Genomic DNA, 25,577 nt, shown 5'->3' on the forward strand with positions numbered 1-25,577 from the left:
CGGTAAAGTAAGACCACAGGGTGTGAGTGGTAGTTTGAGGCAGACACACAGCTACAGTTACTGAAACATAATTACAGCAGCCCTAACTATATTCTCATCACATCCAAAGAAACCAACATCACATGTAACAAGACCACTGAAGTTGCAAAGTCAAGGACTCAGAAATTAGGAAATAAAAATTAGGGCTATGTGCTCAATTTTAATGTGGTTCTTTTAAGCAAATGACTCGGATAGTAATTTTAAGTACAAGAACATATATGCTGTTTTCCATAGACTTCTGCTTCATTCAGGATGGATATATTCCATGCTCTTTTCAACCTTTTCCATAAGCCCTATTTTTTCTTTTACAGTGTCCTGTGAAACTTTGCACTTTATACTAAATTCACACAACTGTAGTGTTTCCCACAAAAATATTGCTCATCTGTAAAAAGAGAAAATACTGTTATCCTTGGTTTACCACAGAGAACCAAAACAAAATCAAAGCTAAAATTATTAAATATCAATTTCTGTGAAAAAAAGCCAAACTTTAATTTGTTGCAGCTTTCAATTGCTTTCTAGTATTATAGTTGACCTCTCTGTTGTTCATGCACTGGTGGGGTTTTTTTGCAAAGTACCTCTACACGCAGCTGCAGGTACTCATTTTGACACCAGTGATGTTAGGCCTGCCTGGGCAGCTGTTTTGCCACACAAGACCGTCTCTCCGAGTTTGTAGCTCTCTGCAGCAAGGTTTCATAGACTTTCTTTGGATGGATGCCATCAATTATGGTAGTGACGAGCAGGAGAGAGAACATCAGTGGCTGATCTTCCCTTTGTTCCAGCTCAGTGCTACTCTGAAGTCATGTATCTGTCCTAGAAACTCACAAAAAGGCATACATGCTTTCATGTGACAATCTCATAATGCGCATTACTTGCTGTTTCTTAACTGTAACGCGCACAACTACCATCCAGTTGGGCCATACTACTTAGCAGCCAGCTACTCGAGGTCAGCAAAATAGGTGGTACTGGGATAAGACTGGGCTTGAAGAGGACTTTTTATAAAATGCTCTTTCTGTTGCATCTCCCTTGTTAGCACTTTGCCATGTCTGCTTTGAGTTTGCTGACTTCCTTTTTCGAAATTTCCAGACAGGGTTTTCATCATTTGAACACTGACTCGATACCTTCTCATTACAGCAGTATTTAATTCACTAGGTATTCTGCATGTATTCAGTTATTTCTCCTAACAGTGGTTTGCCTGCTTGCTTCTCCTTCTTCCAATATTTCTTTGGCCTAGTGTGCAAGAGCTCTCCTTTCAAGTACTATCTACCTTACCCACTGAGAGTCACACTGTTCATTCTGCATTTAAACTCACATCGTTTCTGAGGACTCACCGCTCTCTTCCACTGCAGTCTCACTTGCCCTGACCATGTTGTCTCAAGAGAACCTTGCACCTTTTGTTTTCACTTTTGTGTAAATTAGCCTGCTACCTGCTATCTAACACCAGTTCTTCTAACATTACATTTTGGTGGTGGATTTAGGTACTTATAATTTATAGGTGCTTATGGCTTATAAACAACTGTAGATCTCATTTTTGTCTTTATTACAGTATTCTTGTGTAATAAATGTAGCTCTGTTAGAGTTGACAGGTTTAGGAATCTGACAAATAAAACGTGTCAGTTTAGTTGTTTTATCCCTACGGTACTATTTCCTCTACATGGTCACCATCAATCTGGCTTGAAAACGAGATTTCTTTTTTTTCCTTTTCTCTCTATCCCTTGCTCTCACTGATGCTTGAAATTTTAGAGCCAAGGTGATACCATCTGTCACGATGTACAAGATCTTTGATACTGAACATACCGTTCTACTTTTCCAGAGATGTGTTCTTGCTGCTAGTACCAAAGTTTTGGGAAAAGTAGCCTCTACTAACTAGTTTTCACAGTGGATTTCATAGAGGGTTGACACTACTGTCTACTGAATGGAGATCCACCTCTACTCTCGTGTCTGTAAGAGAAGCTGTTTTAGAAAGCTCTGTGGTTAGCTTTATACTCATGAAAGGCTTTCGATCTGTATCTCATGAGTAGTCCTAAAAAGATTTATATACATATATTATACCACTGTATATTGTTCCTTTTCCTGTATCACTTGTAGTGCTTAATAAAACCTGTAACGCGGGATTTCCTGTGCAGCATTCATGAACACTACAGACCAAGTAAGACTGCTGTGGCCAGCCTGGCCATCACACTTCCTAAGTTTGTGCCATCTCAGAAGAGCACTTTATTTGGTGAGATGTTAGCTTGAACACACAGTACTTTTGTCAATAAGATAAATGTGATAAACTTTATGTATTGCCAACACTTTTACAAATCACACTTGTACTCAGAAAACCTGTAGCTCATGCTAAGCTCTGTGGAAAGCCTGGGTAGAAACATTTCTCACTGATTTCTCACTGATAAACATTTATGCAGTGGACAGCGCTTTGTCCCTTCTGGGACTTCTCCGTCGCCGCTGTCTCACCAAGAGAACCCTTGAGGGAGAGGAAAGCGCTGCTGAGAGGAAAGCACTCCCGTCAGCGCCCCGGGCAGCGGCGGGCCGGCGCGGGGGGCCCGGGCTCCCGCTGGCCTTCCCCGGTGCCGCCTCACTCACGCACCCAGCGCTGCCACCTCCCACCTCGCTCCCGCCCCGGTTTCACCGGCCCCCTTTTCCCGCCGGGGCGCTACAGGCGACCCCGCTGCCGGCGGGCCCAGGCCATGTCCTTGCTCTGGTGGTGCCCGGGGCTGGCCCAGGCGGGTCCCCGTCCCCGCTCCCACCGCGCAGCTCCGAGGCCGTGCGGGTGGCGCCCACCACCTGCGCCCTCACGGCGGCGCGAGAGAAGCGGGCGGGGGACGCCTCCAGCTGTCCCGGGACGGGGCTGGCTCCTCGGCGAGCTGCCCAGCTCGGCAGGCGCCGAGGCCAGGCGGGACGGCCCGTGACGAGCACCAGGTACCGCCGCCCGGGGCTGCCCCTCCGCAGCGCTCACCTCAGCTCCCAGGCGGGAAGGCCCCCGGCTCCTCGCTCACTCCATGCCCGCGACGGACGGACGGACGGACGGACAGCGGCTGCCGACGGTGCCTGAGGCAGGAGACATGGGGGGGAGAGGAGAGGGGAGGAGAGGGGTGGCCCAGCTGGCCCCGCCCCGGGCAGCTCCGGCCCCTGTCCCCACCCCAGGGCGCCAGGAGCGCCGAGGCGGGTGCGAAGCAGCAACCCCCCGGCCAAAAGCCGCGGGCGGGCGGGGGGCAGAGTCCGAGCGCCGCGGGCCGAGCTCCGCGGGACGCCGCGCAAGGCAGCGCCGAGCGCGGGGATGGCCGGCAGGGGCTGCCCCAGCCGCCTGGCGCCGCTGCTGCTGCTCGCCCTGCTCTGGCCGGGCCGCGCCGCGGTGGCCGAGGTAAGCGAGCGCGGGGCGGAGGGGCTGGGGCGGCGGGACAGGACGGTGGCGGGGGTCCCGCGGCGGCTGCAGCGGCGCCTGGGGCAGAGCGGGGTTCAGCCCCTCGGCCCCCTCTGCCAGCGCGCTGCGTTTCGGCGGTGTCAAGTTGTGAGGAGGAGAAGGTGAATTGATTGTGTTTGAAATTATAAGCGTCATTCGCGCCAGGTCCATCGCTCCCGGGGACGGTGAGGTGCATCTCGCCCAGCCGTGAGGTACCGTTACCCTGCGCCGCTGCCCGGCGGGGAGAAGTACAGGCGGGGAGGCCCCCGCACAGGGCACTCGGTCACCGCCCGCCTCAGGTGCGAAGGGGAAGCAGAGCGTGTCGGCGGCCCGGCCGGGCCCGCAGGGCGGCTTCCCGCGCTTCCAGCTGGGGGGGTCCCGAGAGCCGACGGGGGGGCCGCGGCCCCGGCCCCGCCGCGGAGGCCCGTCCCGCGGCGAGCGCCTCGCTCCGCGGTAGGCGGTGGATGTGGACGGCGGGGCCTGAGCGGTGCTGGGTGTGGATGGCCTCGGAGGTGAACGCTGTCAGAGCAGCGCTTACCGTCTGGACCACCTGTGCTGCCTTCGTTACAAACTCACTTTACCCTTTGTCTTACAGGTTTAGTGATGAGTGTGTGGCACCGTTTGGTCGGTAAATTCTCCTAGGTCATACTGTAGTCTCTGCCGTTCCTTTCTCCTCTCTCTGGTTATTACATTTAGATTGTACATTGCCAAGTGGGAGAAGAGCAGTCAGCTGTGAGGGTAAATGGTTCAGTGTCTCTCTCAACATCTCTGGCAGTTGCCAAACAGAAAACTGCCAGTTTCAGTAAATTTCTGATAGACATCAAACACAGGAAATTGCCAGGTTCAGTAAATTCAAATTCTGTTTCTCCTGTAATAGTCAGCAGTGTTAATTTCTCCTTCTATGTAACACAGTACATCAAAATCCTTTACTGCCTATCAAAACATTTTGCAGTTCACCTTTATAAGGAAAAAATCCAGTCTTCTACATCATTGTTAAAATAGAGCCACATCCTGTTGTTATTATCTGAAGCAGATTAATTAGTAATAATGTTTCTTCTAAATTATTGCAGCTCTTTCACTCACTCATTCTGGATAAAGGGTCTGGAAACAGAATAAGCACCTCACCAAACATGTTTTCTTTCATGGCACTCTAACATGCCGTCAAGTTTAGTCATTTAACAAAGACTTAATTGTTTTATTTGTAATAGAATTAAAATACCTCTTGATTCTTATGTAGAACAGATGTACCAGATCTATTTGCAAAGCACACATTTTCTGCGGAGTTGTTTCAAGCACTGTCTAGATGTGATCCTTACTCTAAAGCAAGATGTGGAAGATGAATAAACTGAAGACCTGCCTCTCTTTTCTACCCAGTTTGCTCTTCTTTATTCCATTCTTCTTTTCATTTGCTGGTACCTCGCATCCCTTGCCGTTGGTGCTCCTAAGAGGTGGACATCACTGTGTCTGCTTCTGGATGGCTGTAAGCAAGCGCAGTCTGAGTACCAGGAACTCCTCCCCCTCTCCCATCACACACACACACTTTTTCTAAGCCTCTGTTCTGGCTGTGTTGATCTTGTCATCCTCTTTGGTGTTTTTATCCACAAAGGAAGCGAAAAGGAGGTGTATTGACAAGTAAGACCCGACATATGGCCCAGTAAAGCATTTCAACGCATTTTAGCAGCCTCAATAGGATCTAGAGTATTTGCCAGTCTTGCAGACTCACGTACCTTAGTTCATTAGCAGCCTTTCTGCTTCTGGTAGATCATGAAGCTCTGAGATAACAGCTTTCTAGAGTGTTGTCATTACTAGATCCCGTTTACACTTAGGTCTTAAAGACAGGGTTTGGGATGGTAAGAAGTGTCTTCTATAGAAAGCTTGCTGTTTAAGTGAAGTTTGAACACAATGTATTGGTTCAGTGGTGCTCTGAAAATTCAGTGCATCTCAAATGTTGTCTGAGATTAGTTTAAACTAGAATTGCCACAGTTAACAGATCAGTTTGACTCAAATATCATTGTCTCTGTTCTTGTATGAAAATGCTGCTATTTTTGAAAGAGAAAGTCTAAAAAAATTTTCTAAATTATGGAGGAAATAAAAACTTTTTTAAAAGCAATGTTATCAAAACTAATTAAATATTAGTGGCTAGTGTTAATTGACATGAGATGATTGATTAATAAGTCAGTGCATCTTGGCTGGACTATCCATTGCAAAGAAATAGGTACTGTTTGTGTTTTAAAATTGGTTTATACTTTCATATGAAAACAAATTGATATTTGACCAGCAAGCAATGTTTTTGCTGCATTCATAAATTAAAAAATGTTTCAACATAGAAAAGTTTTAAGTGTATGTCTCTTAATAACTCAATAAGTAGTTTATTCCCAAAGACAACAAAGAAAATTATTGATTTGTGCCTGCTGCTCTTTATGCAGCAAATTTTGGTCCTCACAGCCCTTCACAGAGTCCAAACTTCCCTGCCCTTAGGAGGCTGAACTTTCTGGCACCTGCTAGGGAGTATTATTATCTGCATTCTTGGCCACTGGCATGCTCTAATCTTCTGAAAACTCAGCAGAAGTAGCATCTTCCCATGTCAAAGGCTTTTCAGCTTGCTTGATGTATTCTTTCACTCCAAATACTGATGTTATAATTATTTGGATTTTCCCACTGTTCGCTTAAATACTTTAGAAGAATAAAAAAATTATCAATATATTACCTCAGGGAACAAGATCTTTCTCATTTCCGTTTTTTTCCTCTTGGAAAAAAGTTGACTTGCTTTCTCATTATTTCATTTTGTTTAACAGCACCTGGAGCTGGTACTGTCTTGCTGTACATATACAATCCAATTAATTCTCCTGAGTGTGTCCTATCTTTTGGTAGCATCTATGTACTTCTTGTATGTCTTGAAATTAAACACTATTCTGTAAATGTTCCGTAAAATTTGCTGTTTCAAAGGGCATTAATAAGAAAAATACCTAGGTCAAGTTCGTTTGTACTGAGTCAGTGCTGGTTCTTAGTGACATTGATTGTTTTTATGATGGTATCATGTTAGCCTGTGTTCAGAACAGGATTAAAGAGGGTTTCTACTTGAGCAAGTTAGCTGCACACCTCATGTTACTATGTTTTTTTGATTTGCATTGTAATACAATTGCAATATTTTGTTAGCTCACAGGATAAAGTTAAGTGCTCTATATTCTGTATTTGCCTCAGTCATTACTCTTTCTATTTTTTCATCACGTGCTGCTGGCAAAGGAGGAGAGACAACAAACTCAATGACTATAAGGCTTGAGATAATCTTTTTTGTATCCTCTTTCTCACTTATTGTCTGTGACTAGATGCAAGTGTTCATATTTCCCAATTAATTTAATTTTTTTACAAATGTTAGAATTTGCATGCAAATACTTATAAACTAGTCTTTTCTTCTTCATGCAATATTTTTTTCCTAATTATATTCAGACTACATTGCTGTCACAAATAGATCGTAATACATGGCTCTGGAAGGAAAAAATGCAATTCTAGCTCAGCCATGAGCATCTCCAAGGCTGGTAAGAATGGGATGCAGGCTGAATTGCTTTGTTTAACTAGGGATCAAAATGTTGGAGGGACAAACTGTCACAGTGAGAATTTTCCTTCTCTGCTGGCCCTTGGAAGCACCCAGGTTCTTTGTCACACCAGGCAGTGGAGAAGGGAAGATGTACACCTGAATATACAAAAGAGAGTTCACTGAGCACATTAGAAAAACAAGTCCTTTGTCAAGTGCTCTCTGATTTGGTTAATATGATCCCAGCTCTGAAGTCAATGGGGGTGTTGCTTTGATAATTGGGCCAAATTTATTCTAGAATGTTCTGATCTTGATTGCCTCTATAATTAGTTGTAATTCAGCCACCATCCCCATAGAGAAACAGGCCAACAGCAGAGCGCTGCAGAGCAATGCTTTCCCTACTGCATAAATTAGCAGAGTTGCCCTAATGTTTGTGCATCAAAAATTATGGAGTTCTGCTGTTTTATACCACATGGAGGCTTGGCCTGATGGCCATGAAATGTTCAACATGCTTGTGTGTTCGCTGCATCATGCAACTGAAAGATGAACCTGCTTAGATGATCTTGGTAAACATCCCTGAAACCTGAACTGCTAACACTTGATGTATAGCCTTTTTCTAACAAATCTACAAGGTAAATACACATTTAAGCAAAACTCTATAGTTCAAGTTATTTTGCTGACTGAATAGTATCATTAAAATGATCAAAGTAGGCAAGCAAACACTGGTTCTTTCTTCATTGCTTTGCATTTCATATAGATGTAACAGCATTTTATTTCAAGATCTGTTCTAGCAATCTCTTCTGCAGTACCTAGAGCTGGTTTAGCATAACATGTCTTCGAAACAGAATACTTTGCTATTAAATGCAACTAGTATGGGATGTCCGGTCATCTGTTTTACTGTCACATTCTCACCCTGCCACCTAACAAAGTAATACTAGAAGGCTCAGTATGTTGGCATGGATTACAGGAGCCTAGGAGGAAGGTGAAAAATACAAAAAGGCTTTTTTCTTCTTAACTGTTTTCAGCCTCAGTCTCTTATGCACACACTGAAAAAGTTCATTTTGCCACTCCTACTGCATTTTTAGTTCTATTTTCGTTGTTTGTCTTTTTTTTAAATTAGCAGTTTTGTGATAGGGTACAAGTCTCACAGGTTTACAGGTTTTCCATTTGGCCTGGCTCAATAAAGGCTTTTAAACTAGGGCTTTATGCTGCATTTTTCCACAGATCATTTTGGAGGAAGCTGCGAGAAAAAGTAACCTCATTCTTTTTTTTTTTTTTTTAAATCTGTGAAATCACAGAGCCTTTCAAAAAAAGGAGAAACCAAAACATGTGCAATAAGCTTTCTCTGAACAAGCTACTGTTGCTTTCATTGCTGTTTGCACCACTTAACAGAAGATGCACACCAGGAATGTTATGAATATACAAATATACAGGCCTGAGGAGACAACAATTATAGTGAATACCATTCCCACACTTAACAGTTGGGAAGAAATACAAATTGTGTGATGTAATGCTCACCATATTGTGGTAGGTAAGCAAAAATTCACTAGTTAAATGGGCTGTATTCTTTGTTACTAGATTGCTCTTTTAAGATGACCCTCTGTTAGGAAGGAAGAGCACGGATGAATAAGCTGATTAAACACCCTTAAGAGTTTGCTACACAAAACAAAATTCTGTGGCCTGAATTGCCTAATCTTTTTTTTTTTTCCTTGTGAAAAGGAAGAATACTTATTTCTTTTCGTCCCTGCGTCCAGTTCAAGGTCAAGAGAAGAAACCCACAGAGATGGGGTTTATGGGTCTGCCTTTGGAGATTTTACCCGCCCAAATATATTGTGAACGGTTTGGTCCAGTTTCTGATAGTCATCATCACAGTGACTTTCATCCTAGTGAGATTATTTGTTGAGTAAGCTGTCAGTCATTATAAACAGAAGTATCAAATTTTTCTGTTTTAGCAGAAGAAAGCAAACCATCATTCTCTCTGTTTAAACAGAGAGTAATTCTGTGCCTTCTCTTTAGAGACCAAAAGCAATTAAAAAAACCCAAAAACCAGAGATTCAGTTGAAAGCCTCAAATTACAGTTTTCCAAAACTATACAAAACATGCCATACACAGGTACTGAGTAATTTTAGGCAGCTTCTACAACATGGGCCTTAGCGGTCATCACTGCAGAGCTCAAACAATTCGAGTTTCTAAATTACAACATTTTCCCTATTTTATCCTAATGCAATGATGATAACATGCAGCCACAGTGAAGATTGCTAAGCCGTACTGTTCTCACACTCCCTAATTCTTTACTGTCAGTGAGTTGGAGAGAAGGGAGAAGCTCCATGTAATTAGTTGTACTGTATCTGCTTGGACAAACATATGGTTGGCACCATGGAAGTTGTATGTGGAACTATGAGCAAGGTGTCAGGATGGCATGCTTTCATAAGGATAGTATGAACAGCTATGTTACAGTAGTTTCTTGGAACTTCCGTACGGACAGGCTTGTTCACAGCAAAAAAAAAAAAAAAAGCTATACAGTAAGTATATTACAAAAAAAGACCTGCAGGGTGTTTTATGGATTTTTGGTTTGTGTTTTAGTGTTTGGTTGTTTTGTTTTTTTTTTTTCCCCAAGGACATAATTTATTCCATTTAAACATAGGCAAGAGATACCAAAGGTTCTAGGAAGTTCTAGGAAAATTTTGTTTCCATCTGTTTTATACTGTTTTACTTAAGGTTTTTTTTTAATTGAGATAAATATGAATAGTTATAATGAAGAGATATGGCAAACACTACAAAATTATTATACAGAGTTCTTACTGAACAGGTTTTTGCTTTAAAAGCTAAAAGAAGTTTTTCAAAATGGTTTCAAGCTCTTAAGTAAAAAAAAAAGTTTTTGTACACACGTGTCCTTGACCTAATAGGAAGTTGTTTAAATGTTCATCTGCAGCAGCTTCTTCCATTTCTCCATACCAGTCATTTACCATAGCTGGTTTGCAAATACCATTTTAAATATATCTTTATATTACATAAAAGAACAAATTCCTTCCAAAAGAACTCCTGGTAGTTTAAAATTAAGGATAGAAAGTAAGGAAATTCTTACCAAGTTCAGATAGACATGTGTTGTGTGTTCATGTTGTGTGATCACAAATTGTCTATCTCTAAGTTAGACACAAAATCCTGCTTCTGTGAAGTGTTATGAAAGGTTTTTCATGTGTTCATAAATGATTACGACTTCTGCACCTCGCACTCAAAGCAGCAGATAAGCACTAAGACAAGGTCTATGTTACCAAAGAGGGATATTGACTCAGTAGTTATTCCCTGAGCAAAGTTCCCATTACAAGTGTTTAATGGAGCTTATTCAACAACTGCGCTGTCCGTAGCGTAACAGTTGTCTTCCACTGTGTCTGTTGAGATCCTGTCTCCATACGTCAGACATTATTGACCAAGTTGTTTATTAGTTAAAGTTACAGGTGTATTTCTTTATAATGGAACGTCAAAATTAAGTCATTTTTGTCAGGTGCTAGGTATTCAACTGGTTGGCAAAATGCTGTGAATTCTGGTAGCATACATGGCTGTTAACAGGAGTCTTCTAAGGTAAGAATGTCTGGCTGCTTTCCAGTTCACAAGTGACTACACAATGTTTCAGGGTTTGGGAACTGACATATTTTCCTTCATCTCATCATCTCCTATTTCTGCTCTATGTTGTCTATACTTATTGAAGGCTTAATAATTTGGTTTTGTTGTACTGGTCCAGCACTCACTAAAAAAACACAAAGTTCTTCGTGGTCTTTGATAATTTTAATGAATTCATGTTTGATGCTTACAATGCATGAAAAACTTCCAGTATACAGATTGTAATTGTGAGACTGGTATTTTGTTTTGATAGCAATGTTTTGGAGCGAGGGAACTTCATTCTCCACTACCTTGTATGCTACATGGTGATTTACAGTTGTGCAACATGAGGAATGTGCTGCCAGGGTCATGTAACTACTGACCATGTCTAGATAGAATTACTGACTGTACTAGTCTAGCCAAGTATCCTAACACAGGTGCATCAGACTCAGAAAAAACATTTTCCTTATATAGACTTTTCCACAGTGGGAACTTTTTTCTATACAGCTGTGCTCTCAGATCCTCTGCTTGAGCAGGTTAGGATAAATTTTCAAAAATATAACTGTGTCCAAGCTAGAAGCTTTAGCTAGCACCATAGTGTCCTTCATAAAATGCAGCATTTCACACCTCTGTGCAGCATACCCACCCCAACATAAGTCTGTAGAGTAGCAAAATGTTAAAGCAAAACTTTCCACTTAGAGTAATCGTAATGCTTTACACCCACTTCTATCAGATGTAATAGAAAACATGTAGTAGACAACATTAGAGAAATGGGCCCTTTGTAGGTTTAAGCGCTATATTAGCATCAGCTATGTGAGCAATATTATTATTCTCTGTGCTCAGTTGTAGTTTATAGACACAGCTGGAATGTGTAAAATGATTGCTCTGCACTGAGCTCAGGAAGAATTCAGAAATCTCAGTGTGTCAGCAGCCCTTGAAAATTCATAACCAAGATTCTTAAAGGAGCTGGCTCACTGATATGTAATTTTTAATAAGTATTGGAATTTCAGAGAAATGACAGAAAACTGGGAATTAGCTGGTAATTTACTTCTGCTTAGACAGGACCAATGTGATGACCTGCATATTTGTAGGCTGCTCAGGATACCATTAATGAGCAGAAGGATGGAAAAGAAAAACAAAAAAAAGCGGTATCACAGAAAAATAGATCTCGTCCGATCTTGTTCTGTGTTTTGATGGGGTTCTGATTTAGTGATCCTTGAAGTTAGAAGATAAAGCCCTAATGGCAGGATAGACGAGATGCTAGAAAAAGTCAAGTTTAAATGAAAAATCAGGCTTGCGTTTTTAAAAATGAGCCTGATCAGCCATTAGAACCACCAATGAAAGTGACAGCTTCACCACCCACTTGACAGAAGACACCTGGGCTATTTTTACTGTCCAGAGTAATTAATGGATATCACTTGCACTGCTTTTAATTCATCTTCAAATTCCTCCTGTTGCACAGTCATCTTTCATTTATGTTAACCAGGATTTACCTCTAGAATCAGTGGAGTTCACCCATGAAATTAAAGATCAGTCAGGCCAAAAGTGTAAATTTAAGCCCTACTGCAGCCAGATTACTGTATTCCTGCGGAATACATTTAATTTCATCTCTACTTTCATCTGAATGCCTTTATTACTCATCCTGTGTGGTCTTGTAGTCTTCATCTGAAACATACTTAAAGAATACAGTGCCTGTTGCCTGCAGCAACACACTTTGCTGTCTCTCTGTCCTGGGTGCAGTGTTTTTAATACAAATATATATTTTGAAATCATAGCTGACCTACTCTGATCTTTTCTGGATCTGGAAAAGCGAACAAATACTCTGTCTGTTCCGTCATCATATATGTCATTCTAAAAGGAGATCAGTGGAGAAATACTGACTCATCACCCTCAGTGGTTCATTTAATCTGATCCCCATCTTTCTGCCTTTAAACCATTCCCAGTATGACTGTATTGCCCCACAAATGTGAGTGACAGTACTCAAATCCTGTGCTATTGGTAGAAGCGCCGATCCTTGTTTGCTTTTTTCTTTACATTAATGCTTTGTGATGTCCTTTGACATATTCAGGTTTGATAACATCCCTAAATACATTCTCTGACATCCTCCATATAACAGCTTTGTTGGCAAAGTGCCATGAGCTGTGTAAGATTCTCTCTGATACTCCAAATTAAGTTGCCATTACTGCAATGGTAGGAGTAGCTGTGCCATGCTGAATCCATAGTAAGCTTTGTGTAGGTGACAATGTAGTATGTAGTGTGTTATTTCTTCCTTCTTTCTTTGTCATTTCTTTGAGGGATTCAGTGAAGGAGGGGACTGGAACACTTTTTAAGCAGATGCGTAAGTTAATCTCTCAGTTGGGAGCAGGATGAGGTTAGAGCCCCATAGAATCCAATCCCATAGTGCAGGAAGGGTAATTCAGCATTCTAGATAAGGTTGCACCCACTGAACAAAACATTACCTGTGCTTCAGCGTGTACAACAGTTAGTTATTTAAAGAGCATGTAATACTACTGCTATCACTCAAAACACTTTTGAAAGGAGCTCCTCTATAAATTCCTCCAAGATACTGTGTTTTTTGAATTTTTGTTCATTGTTAAATTAATCTGACTTGTTATTCATCTAATGATCTGGCATCATCCTTTGGCCTTGATTTTTAGATCAAAAGCCTAGTGCCATCTACTGTATGTAAATATTTGAAATAAATGTGGTTATTATAAAAATCACAAAACTGAAAAACATGCCATAAACCTGTGGCTTTGTTAATGCATTTGCTTATGTGGATGTTATTGTAAGGTTTTTGCATAAACCATTAATAATTAATATTCAATTTCCTTGTCTTATAACTTGGCAATATACTATTGTTTTGTTATGATCCTCTGATAAAGCTGCTGAGGCATCTTGCAAGGATGTGGAAGCTTCCAGTAGTGTAAGTGAGCAATGATTTTTTGGTTCAAAGCTCCTTTACAGAAGGCATAATCTAATCTTACATAAAAATCATATGCCAAAACATTTAATATTATTCAGCTAACTGACTGTGTAATGTAGAATCATCTTTGGTCTTTTCAGTTTAGTTTAAAGTGATATGCCTACACAAAAAGACCTAAATTGATCTGAAGGCTTACTAATGGCAGATTAAACACAGTCTAAGTATTCTGACTTCTTGAAGAGCAAAGGCTCTTTTTCTTTAAATAGTTTAATAACCTTGATCAGTTATGTAGCATTGTAAGTCATGCATTTAACTTCACATTGGGTTATCTTGGATTGTAAGCTAAAAGTTTCTTCTGTATCTGTACATATCAAGTCTTCTGCAGATTGTATGTACTATAGAAGAGTAATTTTATTTCATGATTGCTCTACATGTCCTGAAAACTGTGTTTTGCGTGCAAATACTGTAAAGAATCTGCTTCTAGCTTTACTTTCACAGGTAGGAATAAGGTGCAACTCCATGAAGGTCTATAGAATTATAATGGTAAAGAACTGGTACTAGGCAGATTAGAAGCCAGCTGTGGCAGTTTCTCAGGAAAGCTGTCTGTGGTCAGCCAGGATATGCTCCCAGTTGCTCTGAAGAAATTCAGAGAATTTGGAATACTGTAAGCATTTTTTCCTCAGTTAGCAACACCTTTCCTGGACTCAGACATGTGCCTACTAAATCTGTAAGCTAAATCTTTGCTTCAGCAGTTGAGATTGTTGAGTAAATGGGTCTCATAGGTCTTGTAGTTAATTTACAATTTTCGTATGCAAGCTTTAAGAATGTAGTAGCTTGAGTCACTCATTAGCCCCGTACAGCAGTAAAATGCGGTGCCAGCAGTTTAAGACTTCTTCTAGTGTGTACTGTGTTTACAGCTTTCCTTGGGATGCTGAACATCGAACAGTTTTTGTACTGCTTAGCAGACATGTACCAATAACCTGTGTTACCTATCTTGAAGAGAATACTTTGGGATGGAAGGTACTGTTATTGAATAGGGAACAAGTCTTATAGACTATTCCAAATTTACGTTGAGATATGTGTCACTTTATCCTCTGGTATTTATGCTTAAATGCTTAAGATACCTATCATATTACTAACTTGGTGAATTTAGGTTGTCCAGTGCCATACTGGTAGACCTCACTGAGAAGAAATCAGGACACTGTTTGTTAATTCTGCACTAGTGTTTATTCATGTATCTCTAGTGATATAATCATATTGATTAAAGTAATAGTAAAGGTAGCATAGTCACATGGTTTCTGTTTTATATGACAACTTTGTTTTCCAAATTTCTGATGCCATACCACTTGAATTCTAGCCATCAGATCATGGGAAGAGAGACTCTTTTTTTTTAAATACCCAAAGAATTAAGTATTTAATGTTTGCATTAGTTTAAAAATCTAGCTTGAAACATCAAGTAATCACCTATTGATCTGTCTATAGAACACAGGCAGACACAATCATTTCTTGGGGGATTTGCTTTTCATGACCAACTAATTCTAATTTCTGTTTTGTTTTGTAAATGAATGTTTCAATAGCTGTTCACTTGATGAATACCCTCTGCATCTATTTTTTTAATTAATAGGTGGCATCATCTCACCTAACTTCAGCCACTTAAAAGTCAGGCAGCTACTGTCAGTAACTATCTAGTCCACAGAGAACAGAAAGTACTTGCAGCATCTTTCCTACTTCTTAAAAGAGGCACCTGAAGAGACTGGATCAGTTGTTCCAAACTAGATGTCAAGTTTCTTGTGTAGTCAAAGGAAAGAGGCGAATACAATGAACTGTGTAAGAAATGAAGGCAGCTGATACCACATACCTCAGTTTTGGATGATAAAGATCGAAGAGATTGATCTTAGCTTGTGGGAAGAAAAGATGCTTTTCAGTTCTGTAAAATGTTGTACCTGAACAGATTGCTACAGGAGAATTTAAATGTAATGACAACCTGACTTTATAATTTTAAAATGTAACCAAGAACGGTTTTTTCTGTCTTTTGTTTTCTGGTTTTTGAGAACACCACTGAATAAGTTATAAATTTGGAACAGTGCTGCTGTTGTATTAAGACCAGCTGTAGGGGTTAATTAATTCTGTCTTCAAGATCTAAATAGAAATTTCATATTGTGCAATCTTAAACGCTTTAATCTTGCAAGAAAAAATACAGTGCTTCCTTCTTTTCTGAATGTTATGCATCTTAGAACATCTTCATAACCAATATATAATAGTTGTCCCTTTCTTATTGTCTGTAACTATGACATAGTCTATGTTCCATCCACATATATATATAGTGATATCTATAGACTATATGTATATGGATATATATAATATATGAGGATTATTTTTTTTTCTCCTCCACTCCACTGAAACAGGATATGTCTACATGAACGTAGAAAAGTCATTTGCAGAGTTATCCCAGCCAGACTGGGCTAGGTCAGGTACTGAGTGTGTGACAGCTGTAGCAAGAACTGGGCACAGAAGGGTTAAGCGTTCTCATGTTCACCCAGGATTTCAGATGTGCTTTGCACCTTTGCTGGTCTCCCTGCTACCAGGACTGCCTAGTGCATGAGCTATCGACTTTAGTCACGCTGTCTATCCAGTTATGTGCTGAATATCCTTGTTTGGGTTGTTTGTTTGTTTGTTTGTTTTTTCACGTAAGTGTGAACAATAAAAACCTGGATATCTCTTCATACTTGATTAATCATTGAATTTTCCCGGATTGTAGTTATTCTCCCAGATAGCCATGCCATACTCTGGCAGTAGAGGTCACCAGACTCAGAGAGGTTTAGATGCTACAGTGCAACACTCAGCCCTCCAAGGAGGGCTTTGAACTCCAGGCTCACCTGAAGACACTGACATGCTGTAGCAGCCACAGCCTGGGACTTGCTGCAGGAGTGGGGACATCCCTGTGTGATGGCACCCACTGTCACACAGTGTGGCTCAGGAAACCTCCAGAATTAAGAAACAACAAAGCTGAGGGTCCTTTGTATTACGTACCAGGAGCCAGGGTCAGGAGGTGAATGCAGCTACAGAAAGTCAGAAAATTATTTGGTAATAGATTAAAATAAAAAGAATATAATTGTAGTCTAAAACGATATTGGTATATGTGTTTGTTTCTATAGGAAGTTTTTTAAAGAATCATCAATGTTTAGTCTTGTGAGCCCAAACTCTTGAATTTTACATTTCATATTGATATTATAACCCTGGTGGTGTTAGGCATGGCTTCTTGGCCTTTACCCCAATTATAAAATTAAACTAGTGCCCTTACCTTTCTCAAAAGACAGTGCAGAGGAATAATGAGCTCTTTTCCACTATTGAAAATTGCCATTCTTCACAAACATTTTTTCAAAGTTGTAGTATCTGTGAAATAATTACCTTGCTAGAACCACTGAGATCTCATTTGCCCCTCACCAAACAACACGATGAGAAAAATAGTTTTGTTACAAAGTCTTGTCTTTCTGTTTTTCAGAGCTGTGTATGCAAAGGTAAAAGGCCCTGCTTTTGTGATAGCATGAAAGGTAGTAAGGTAAGAACAAATACATTTTCCCTTTTTTAAGATTACCTTATATCTGGAAATTGTTCATACATTAGTTGAGTTGATACAGTGAGTGAATTTATTGTGTGATGGTATTCTGTCAGCAGTCTACTGAGAATTGTAAAAGGAATACATTACCTTACAAAATTCTGTTAAAATAACTCTGGGGACTGTTTAACTAAGAAGAGGTTTTTGTTTTTTTTTTTTTTTTTAAATGCATTGATTTGTTTACAGCATTGCATGATGTTTGAAGCCAAACAGAACAACTGTCCGAAGCACTAGGTCCCTTTCACAAACTCCTGACAAGTGCCCACAGATACAGTTGCCCTGGCAGCAGCTCTCCTGTTACAAATTTCATAATGCCACCAAGAGTGGCATGTTTAGTGCTTCCTTCTTCCCATCTTTGGACCTTGCCCATCTCCGCCCCCCCCCCCCCCCCTCCATTTTCCAGTTCGTGAAGGAAAGCTACATGCACTGTCATCAAACAGATCAATCTCCTGCAGACTGAGGATGAGTTTCTGGGTCCTAATCACAAACACCTTTCCAGCAGTGAGGGAACAGCATCAAAGCCATCAAAAGTAACAGAGCTGCAGCTCTGTCTGTTGCCAGTAATAGCTTGGCAGAGGCTCGGAGTGGCTTTTAGACGAACCTGAATTACACAAATGCCAAAAATTCTTTCAAACTCCTGCTTGTACTTGGAAAAACAACTGATTCACAAATGAAAGGGGTATTATTAAAGAAGTCATGCTTGTAATTCAGGCTAGCTGTGGACACAGTGATTGCCGTATTAAACCTTATCAATAGATTCCAGATGCCTATATAGACTTAGGGTTGTGATTAGCCCTGCTGATAGGCACATCTGGCTGGTAAAGAATTACTCACAACTTTCCTCCTGTACTTTTATTACCCAGAAAAAGTGTCATCTTGCACCACACTAAACACTTGCTTTAGGAAGCCGCATTTCAGTGTTGGAGAAAAGTTCTTTCAGAGTGAGTATGTTCATTATTAAAACATTTTCTTAAGTGGGAAAGGAGAATACTTGTGTCTTTAAGAAAATCTCAGTGCTTATTTTTCATGGTCTTAGTTGGTCTAATCTGACTTTGTCCTAACTGGTAAAATTGAGAGCAGTTGAAAAATGAGAAAAAAATAGGCTGCCCAGTAAGAAAAATAATTAATAAGAATGAGCACCTGTCTTCATCAGTTTGATGATAAAGCAAGTGAACAATTAGTAGTTGAGAGTTAATCACTGATTACACAGATGAAGTTTTTCAGGCAGCTTTGGAAAGTTAGGACAATTATATTAATCAATATACTTTGTTCAATGTTAAGAAATACTCTAACCTGAGAATCCTCCGAGTTGCTGATCTGTTAAGAAGAAAGCGTGGATAAAATTGCCTGTACTGTGTGGAGGGGAGTGAAGCTGTCAGGAGAGCGCAGTGCTGCTCTGTATCTGGAGAACACCCTGCGGCTTGCTTCAGTGAGGGGGCAGCAAGACCAGTGGAGGTCGAGAACGTCTTTCGTTTTCCTGTGCGTTAGTACGACGCTCCCTCCAGTGGCGCGTCTTGATATAGCAGTCTCCTTTTCTGCCTTTCTTGGTGGATGGTAGAAACGATTTGTCACAAAAAACTGTGCTGGTTTATGATACAGCTCTCACAGACACTTCATATTGCAATTCTTATTTTGATTTGTGTTAAAATATTATGGGATTATATTCTATCTTTATATATTATATTGTTCTTTTTTATTGTTTTAATTCAGAAGCTATTTAAAACCTGGTGCGTTTGTGGGATTTTGAGGTGTGAGAATTGTTGGAGGGACAAGCCAAGGTATTTTGGCTTCCCCTAGACTTCTTTTGGATCCTATCTTGTACATCAGATAATAAGAAACTGGAACTTCTGCACAGCAAAATCTCAAATGCTTTTTTGTATAGCTCTCCCCTGATAAAGCAATAGGAAAATTGACTCTGAGAGAATCGATAACTCCATCCTCTCCCTCCCATGTCATGCTGTGATGTAAAAGGTCTTGAATGCACAGCTCTTCACTGATGTAAAATTGAACATGATAAATTGCTGCTATCTAAAGAGCTGCAGCACCTTTTCTGAGAGTTTCTGGCTTGAAGCACTTTATTTTAACCAAGATTTGGATCTGCATTATATTTAACTAGAACACTGAAAATGCCCCTTCCACTGTGACTTAGCCTCCATTATCTATTTGTGTGGCTTTAATCTTCTATGTTTCTTTTACATGGTTTAGTTATTTGAACTTGACCTTGGAAAACATGAAAAAATAATTGGGTGTCTTCATCTCTGAGACTCAGAACAATTTTTGAAAGTTGTTGCCTAAGCGAACTTCTTTTATTCTATCTGAATGGTTTTGTTGCATCTAACTCCCACTGTTTCTTTCCATGGCTTGCATGAACCAAGGTATTGATGGTTTGGAACTGACCTTGCTGTACAGCAGCAGCTGTTAAGTTTGCCAATTACAAGTTAGGGCTGCTGTGATGGATTTGGATTTGTGTTGCTTGCAGGGACTAAACACAATATAGAAATATTAACAACCAATATGTATCAGCTGGTTGCTTAAACTTTTCATGCTGGAAATTAACTTCTGTAGTCTGCAAAATCTTGAGTACTGTTGCCTTCTGATATCTTCAGCCATACTTATGAGCATGTTACTTCAGTGGGACCGTGTGGCCTAGACAGCACATAGGCGGGACCACAAAAACAGGTTGGTGTGGGCAAGGGTAATGTATCTGCCACAGTAGGAGACAGATATGTAGTAATTAAGAGGTACTGAAAGTAATGAATACCTTAAAAATATGTTATCAAAAGAAGAATTCATGGATGTTTTAAGATCTTCATTCTCTTAATGTTTACAGGGTGAAAAAGGCTTTCCTGGTGTTCCAGGTCCACCTGGTCATAGAGGTTTTCCTGGTCCAGAAGGGCCTCCAGGGCCACAGGGACCAAAGGTAGGTGTGTATGTGAGACACAAACTACTGTGCTTGACTGTGAAAGGGAGCTATGTCTGGTAGGGAATTCTGTTTAAAAAAAAACAAACAACCAAAAAAACCCCAAACCCATTTCAGGGTTTCCTGTTTGGTGAGGGATGTTGGGTGGTCACTAGCTGCAATGGTTATTTTTGAGTGAGTCAAAGTAGCTAGTGTGAACATGGGCTTTTGTTGTCGGTTGCCCATTGGCCAGTGCTAAAGCACCTGGAGTGAACTGCCAGAGGCAATGAACATGGGTCTAAATAGATTTTAGCAGCATAACCTCGAATTTGTCTTAACAGTATACTCTGACAACTGTTGCTGGAAAGAGAGGAAACAAGCTACTACTGAGACAAATATGATTTGATCTTAAATAGGTTTAAAAAAATTTGAAGGGAAAGATAGTTTTTAAAATAAATTTTGGTCTGTTTAGGAAATACCTAGTTGCCTGCAGTATGGAAAGAGTGACTTTGGTGACATGGGCTTTCTTTCCTTTATGCCTAAACTGAGGCCGAATATGAATTTTCGGTGACTTCTGCATGAGAAGAAAAAAACAAATATGTCACTCATTAAAAACATTGTATTTGTCTTGAGGAATAGCATTCCTTCTGTTATCAATAAATTGGCTCTGGTGAATAAGTTATTTGTGTATAATGTGGCATGAACTCAGCCAGAGTATAAATCAGGAAGGTACTGCCACAATTACATCTAGGACCTGCACTAATGTGACTCCAGCACTTATCCATACCTTTAAACAAATGGTTTTTATAGTTTTAATTTGTTTGGGTATTGTTGCATTATCCTGTCCTATCTCGTTTTTACAACACTTTGTGGAACTGATACTCGTGGTAGATCTCATACATGTTGATGAGCCATTTATTTAAACTCATTGAAAAGTGTTTAGTAGAGCATTTTCTTTTTAATAAGTGATAATAATTTCTGCAAGAACGGCAAAAAGGATAAATTATCTAGCAAGAACATCTCTGTTAGCCTGAATGCCATCTATTGTAGTGTATTCCAGTTAGCTTTTCCTATTCAACACCTGTACATTATCTTAAACGAAATGTTGCCCAGGATTTTAGGACGTATGCGGTTCTGTACATTCCCCATTTCTTTTCTGGGAATGATAAAAGTTTCTTATTATTGGTAAAGCTCTAAGTATCTTGAAACAATTCTAGAAGATTCTGTCTAGACTGTGCTGTGGCATGCTTTGCTATCTTCTTTCAGCCTTGGTCTCCCACCCTGCTTAGCTCCCTTTCAGCCGTTCTCCTGACTTTCATTTCCATGCATAGCAGTGCGGGTGAGAGTGGCTGGTATGTGCATATCCCTGATCATTACATGGACATCACCCATATCTGGGAGCCTTCCATCTATTTCCTCACAGGGAAGCACATCTAGGTCTCACAGTTTGAACAGATCCATAGCAATTGCTTTCTCAACATACCCTGACTGTTATTTTTTGACCTATGATGAAATATATCATATATATTTCTTTACTGTGAGGGTGGTGAGACACCGGAACATGTTGCCCAGAAGCTGTGGCTGCCCCCTCCCTGGCAGTGTTCAAGGCCAGGCTGGATGGGGCTTGGAGCAACCTGGTCTAGTGGAAGGTGTCCCTGACCGTGGCAGAGCGGTTGGAACTAGATGATCTTTGAGGCCCCTTCTAACCCAAACCATTCTACGATTCTATGATATATCCTCTGTGAGCACTGAAAGGGAGGGCAAGACTCCATGATTTATGCAAGTTGTATTAAATGCTTGTTTGTTTTACTGTCTGTAATAGGCAAATCATGTACTTATTTATATAGTTTTGTGTGCACATGTTGGTATTGGTATTAAAAATGTTGCACGTCCTGTTGACAGTATGTGCTTTTTCTCAATTATATTGAAATACGTTGTTTTGTTTTCTGATTGTGATCTAGGGCTCTCCCGGGCTCACAGGCTTAGCTGGACCCAAAGGTATAAGAGTAAGTATTTCTATTTTAAACAAACTTGTGTGTATTAAATGTCATGTTAAATAACAACTTGGTTCAATAATTTATGAAAAATAAACCTGAAACATTATACATTATTTTAAAGTATTTTTAAAATTTGAGACACGGAGTATGCACATGCATTAGCTATTTTTTTAGAACTTTTGCATTTTTTGCTACACCTTATGTACAAGGTTCATGCTGTATGTATTTAGTATTGGGGTGTGCTATGAAAAAGTTAGACTAGAATTCCATGAAGAGTTGTTTTGGGTTTTTTTTCTGTGGGAAAAACCAGTCTCTGTTAACAGTGCATAAGCTACCATTGTACTTGGTTCACAGTCAGGAGGGTTAAGAAAGTAATGAATTTTTGATAGACCCATACTTGCATTCATTCTTCTTGTGAATGTGATCAAAAGGAGAACTGCATCATGAGCTTTTGCTTAGTATTTCTAATGTTATTCCTCTGGTTTTATATCATTAGGGACTCCCAGGAATACCTGGATTTTCAGGTCCCCCAGGCCTTCCAGTAAGTAAAAATGAAACTGATTTAACCATTTCTCTCTTACTACAGTCTTCAGTAAACAATTATCTTCAGCCAATGTGCTCACTGTAGTCTCAACATCAGTGTTGTCTCTGTCAGTTAGCCTAGAGATAAAAATCTTAGCATCAGCAATTGATACTCATTGTAATGATTTAAGAACACATTGTAATCTGTCAAGTCTCGTGAAACACTGCTCCAACATAAACTCTTTCAGTGTTGCTGTAGGGTAATATGAATGTGCAAAAACAAAGCTTGTGTCAATTTCGCACCTCTTTTTAGGGTGAACCAGGAGCTGTTGGTCCTCCTGGGCGCTTGGGTGTTCCAGGATGCAATGGCACAAAGGTACAAACCAAGCTGAATGTTACAGAGGTTGTGTTTGGCTATGCTTAGGAATGGTGAAAAAACATTCTGATTTTTTTCCCCCAATATACAACAACTTTGATTTGTTTTGGTTTGTGACTTTATCAACTAGCAAAAAATTGAATCATGAGGCAAGAGAAAGGAAAAATGCTGCCTTTTTGTGTAAGATACATAAATAATACACGTTAATGGCCTTTGCTAAAAAGTTAAGCATAATGTTTGATATTTTGATAGATAACACTTTTTTCGTTAAATCCAGAAGACCTAATCAGTTTTGTCCAATCTGTCCTTCTGTTGAAATGGGCTGTAGAAGAGACAGATAGTTAATTGATTTTATTTCACCAGTATCTAGCTTGCAGTTGACAATTTGTAAGTCCTGAAAGCAACTAAAATAAAAGGCTTAATGTTAAGTTACAGATTTACTAGTTCTTCTTTGCTCTATGAGCAAATGCTTCCAGTGTTCTGAAAGGGGGAATCAGAAGAATGCCTGCTATAGAAAAATCATACGTTTATAGTGAAACAGTGAACTGATCTGACATAGCTAATAAAGCCTGGTGTCTGGGATAAAAATCAAGACCAATACAGTGAGGCGGTGCCCTTTCTAGCAAAGATGGCGGTAATGCAACTCAAAATCTTTGTATGATAGCATGTAAAAACTTCTTTTGTAATCACATTTGCTGAAATCAAACCAAATAATAAATGCTAATGTGAACTAACAATCACTCGTACTACTTTCAGGGCGATCATGGTTTTCCAGGTCCTCCAGGTAGAAGAGGTGCTCCAGGCATGCCGGTAGGTGTCTGTGAAATTCCTGATAGTGTGCGTTTCTACCACATAAAGCCATTCACTGAAGGAGTGTAAAGCCTCACATCAGCTGGTATTGACAACAGTTGAAATATATAGGTATCCCCATTTCATTAATATGAAAACTATGTGGTAAAGAAACCAAAATTAAAAGCAATGCTTTATCGACTGCATGTTTGGCCTCAACTTCTTAGTTAATGAGTGCATGCACATTCATTGACTAGTGTTAGCTCTTTAGTGTCTCAAGGAATACTCATGAAAATTTACTGCTTATGTCTCTAAAGGTGTTCAATATGTTTAATAGATTGCGGTTTCAGTTCATGCCTAGATATCTTTGAGGATATGGCCTAATTAAGTCAATAAGAACCAGGAATTAAACCCAGAACTTCTCATTCTCAGTGCATTGCTTTGACCCTAGGATTCGTTTTTTCTCTGAAGAAATGTGTTTTTAAAAGAAACTTCTAAACAAATGGAAAAGGAATGCTGCCTGTCAAGTTCCAGTGGCTTCAGATTTAAGAACTTCTAAACATGAGCTTTACCAGCTCTCCTGGTCTTATTTATTTTATTTATTAAGATTGTGCTTCAAAACTGTTCTGCCTCCACTTGCAGAGTTGTAACTCTGAGACTGGACTATTTTTTAACAATATGCTCTTTCTTCTTAAGTTGAAGTCTGGCACAGTAAACATCTACCTGGCTATACACCGTGTCCGTGAAAATAAATCCCTTCAAGACCACTGAGCTTAGAGAATGTTTAGAACGTGCCATTTCATCATTGTCTCTTACTTTTCTGTTTTAATAATATGATTGTTCTTCTCCCTAGGGTATTGCTGGCATCAAAGGAGAGAAGGTCAGATATTTGCATCGTATGATGTGAAATATTTACTGGTGATCAATAATGTGTGTGTATGTTTGCTGCTGGAAAAGAGTTCTTAATGTCTTCATTCGTGGGAAATGGAAGGTTTACTTTCCAGAAGAAGCAACAGCAAACTTTGGTGCTTCGTCTGTACTAGTTGCATTCACCCGGGGTTACAAAAGAGTATTTAATTTTTTTCCCCTTTAACTACTGTTATTGCATGTAGGGAATTTAACCCTTTCAAGCACACAAAGAACTAAGGCCCTCCCCCAAACAGCTTATAAATTCATATGGAAATCTGCAGATGCATTGAAGGGATAAAAAATACCTGAAATAAATTGAAGGTCAGGACTATGGGTGAGTAACATAGGTATGTCTGACATGAAGACTGCTCATAACAGAGAACTGGAATGTCTGAAAAAGGTGTATTCTGCTTAGTAAAATCTTTTTTAAAGGTAGAACTATCCATAGCGGACAGTTGCCATTGTTACATAATTCTGAAGTTAAGCTTATTTCCCTACAAACTGTATTAGAAGATTTGTTTCATTACGGAGTTCTACAGCATAACTTTTTATCTTCCTTTTTATCTAATTGTCCAGGGGCGCCCTGCAGATGGATATAATCAAGGGTATGGTGAGAAAGGTGATCCTGGATTGCCAGGAATGCCTGGACTTCAGGTAATTCAGAATTAATTCAGACTGTAAGATACATAAAACATGTTATCTATTATGTACGTGTGTATCTGTTAAATTTATTTTATATTATATATAATTTTAATGTATTATATATTTTATATAGCTATAGTATTTTTTACAATTATCTCACTAATTTCTAAACCAGAAAATAATTCTGTGTCTTAAAAAAATTAACTTTATATAATCTGGTTAATACAATATATTCAAGTTTTTCCGATAGTGTCCATAATGAGTTAGTAAAGTGAGACAGGGAAGTCAGGTTGCAGACAAACACTACTTTAGAAATGGAGAAAAACTGGTCATAGA

General features: G+C 39.8%; 1 protein-coding gene across 1 annotated transcript in view; it reads left to right on the forward strand.

Moving 5' to 3' along the window:
* The first annotated feature begins 10,521 nt into the window (after positions 1-10,521).
* COL4A3 (collagen type IV alpha 3 chain) overlaps positions 10,522-25,577 on the forward strand; it is a 54,902-nt gene continuing 39,846 nt past the window's right edge. The window contains exons 1-10 of the mRNA XM_086468588.1: positions 10,522-10,547; positions 14,409-14,511; positions 16,994-17,050; positions 19,938-20,027; positions 21,968-22,012; positions 22,500-22,544; positions 22,839-22,901; positions 23,658-23,711; positions 24,544-24,570; positions 25,176-25,253. Of these exons, the coding sequence (XP_086324714.1) occupies positions 10,522-10,547; positions 14,409-14,511; positions 16,994-17,050; positions 19,938-20,027; positions 21,968-22,012; positions 22,500-22,544; positions 22,839-22,901; positions 23,658-23,711; positions 24,544-24,570; positions 25,176-25,253 (588 nt within the window). The remainder of the gene's footprint in view (positions 10,548-14,408; positions 14,512-16,993; positions 17,051-19,937; positions 20,028-21,967; positions 22,013-22,499; positions 22,545-22,838; positions 22,902-23,657; positions 23,712-24,543; positions 24,571-25,175; positions 25,254-25,577) is intronic.

The sequence above is a fragment of the Leptosomus discolor genome, chromosome 7 (assembly GCF_034619465.1).
Source record: "Leptosomus discolor isolate bLepDis1 chromosome 7, bLepDis1.hap2, whole genome shotgun sequence".
In the NCBI taxonomy this organism is placed as follows: Eukaryota; Metazoa; Chordata; class Aves; order Leptosomiformes; family Leptosomidae; genus Leptosomus; species Leptosomus discolor.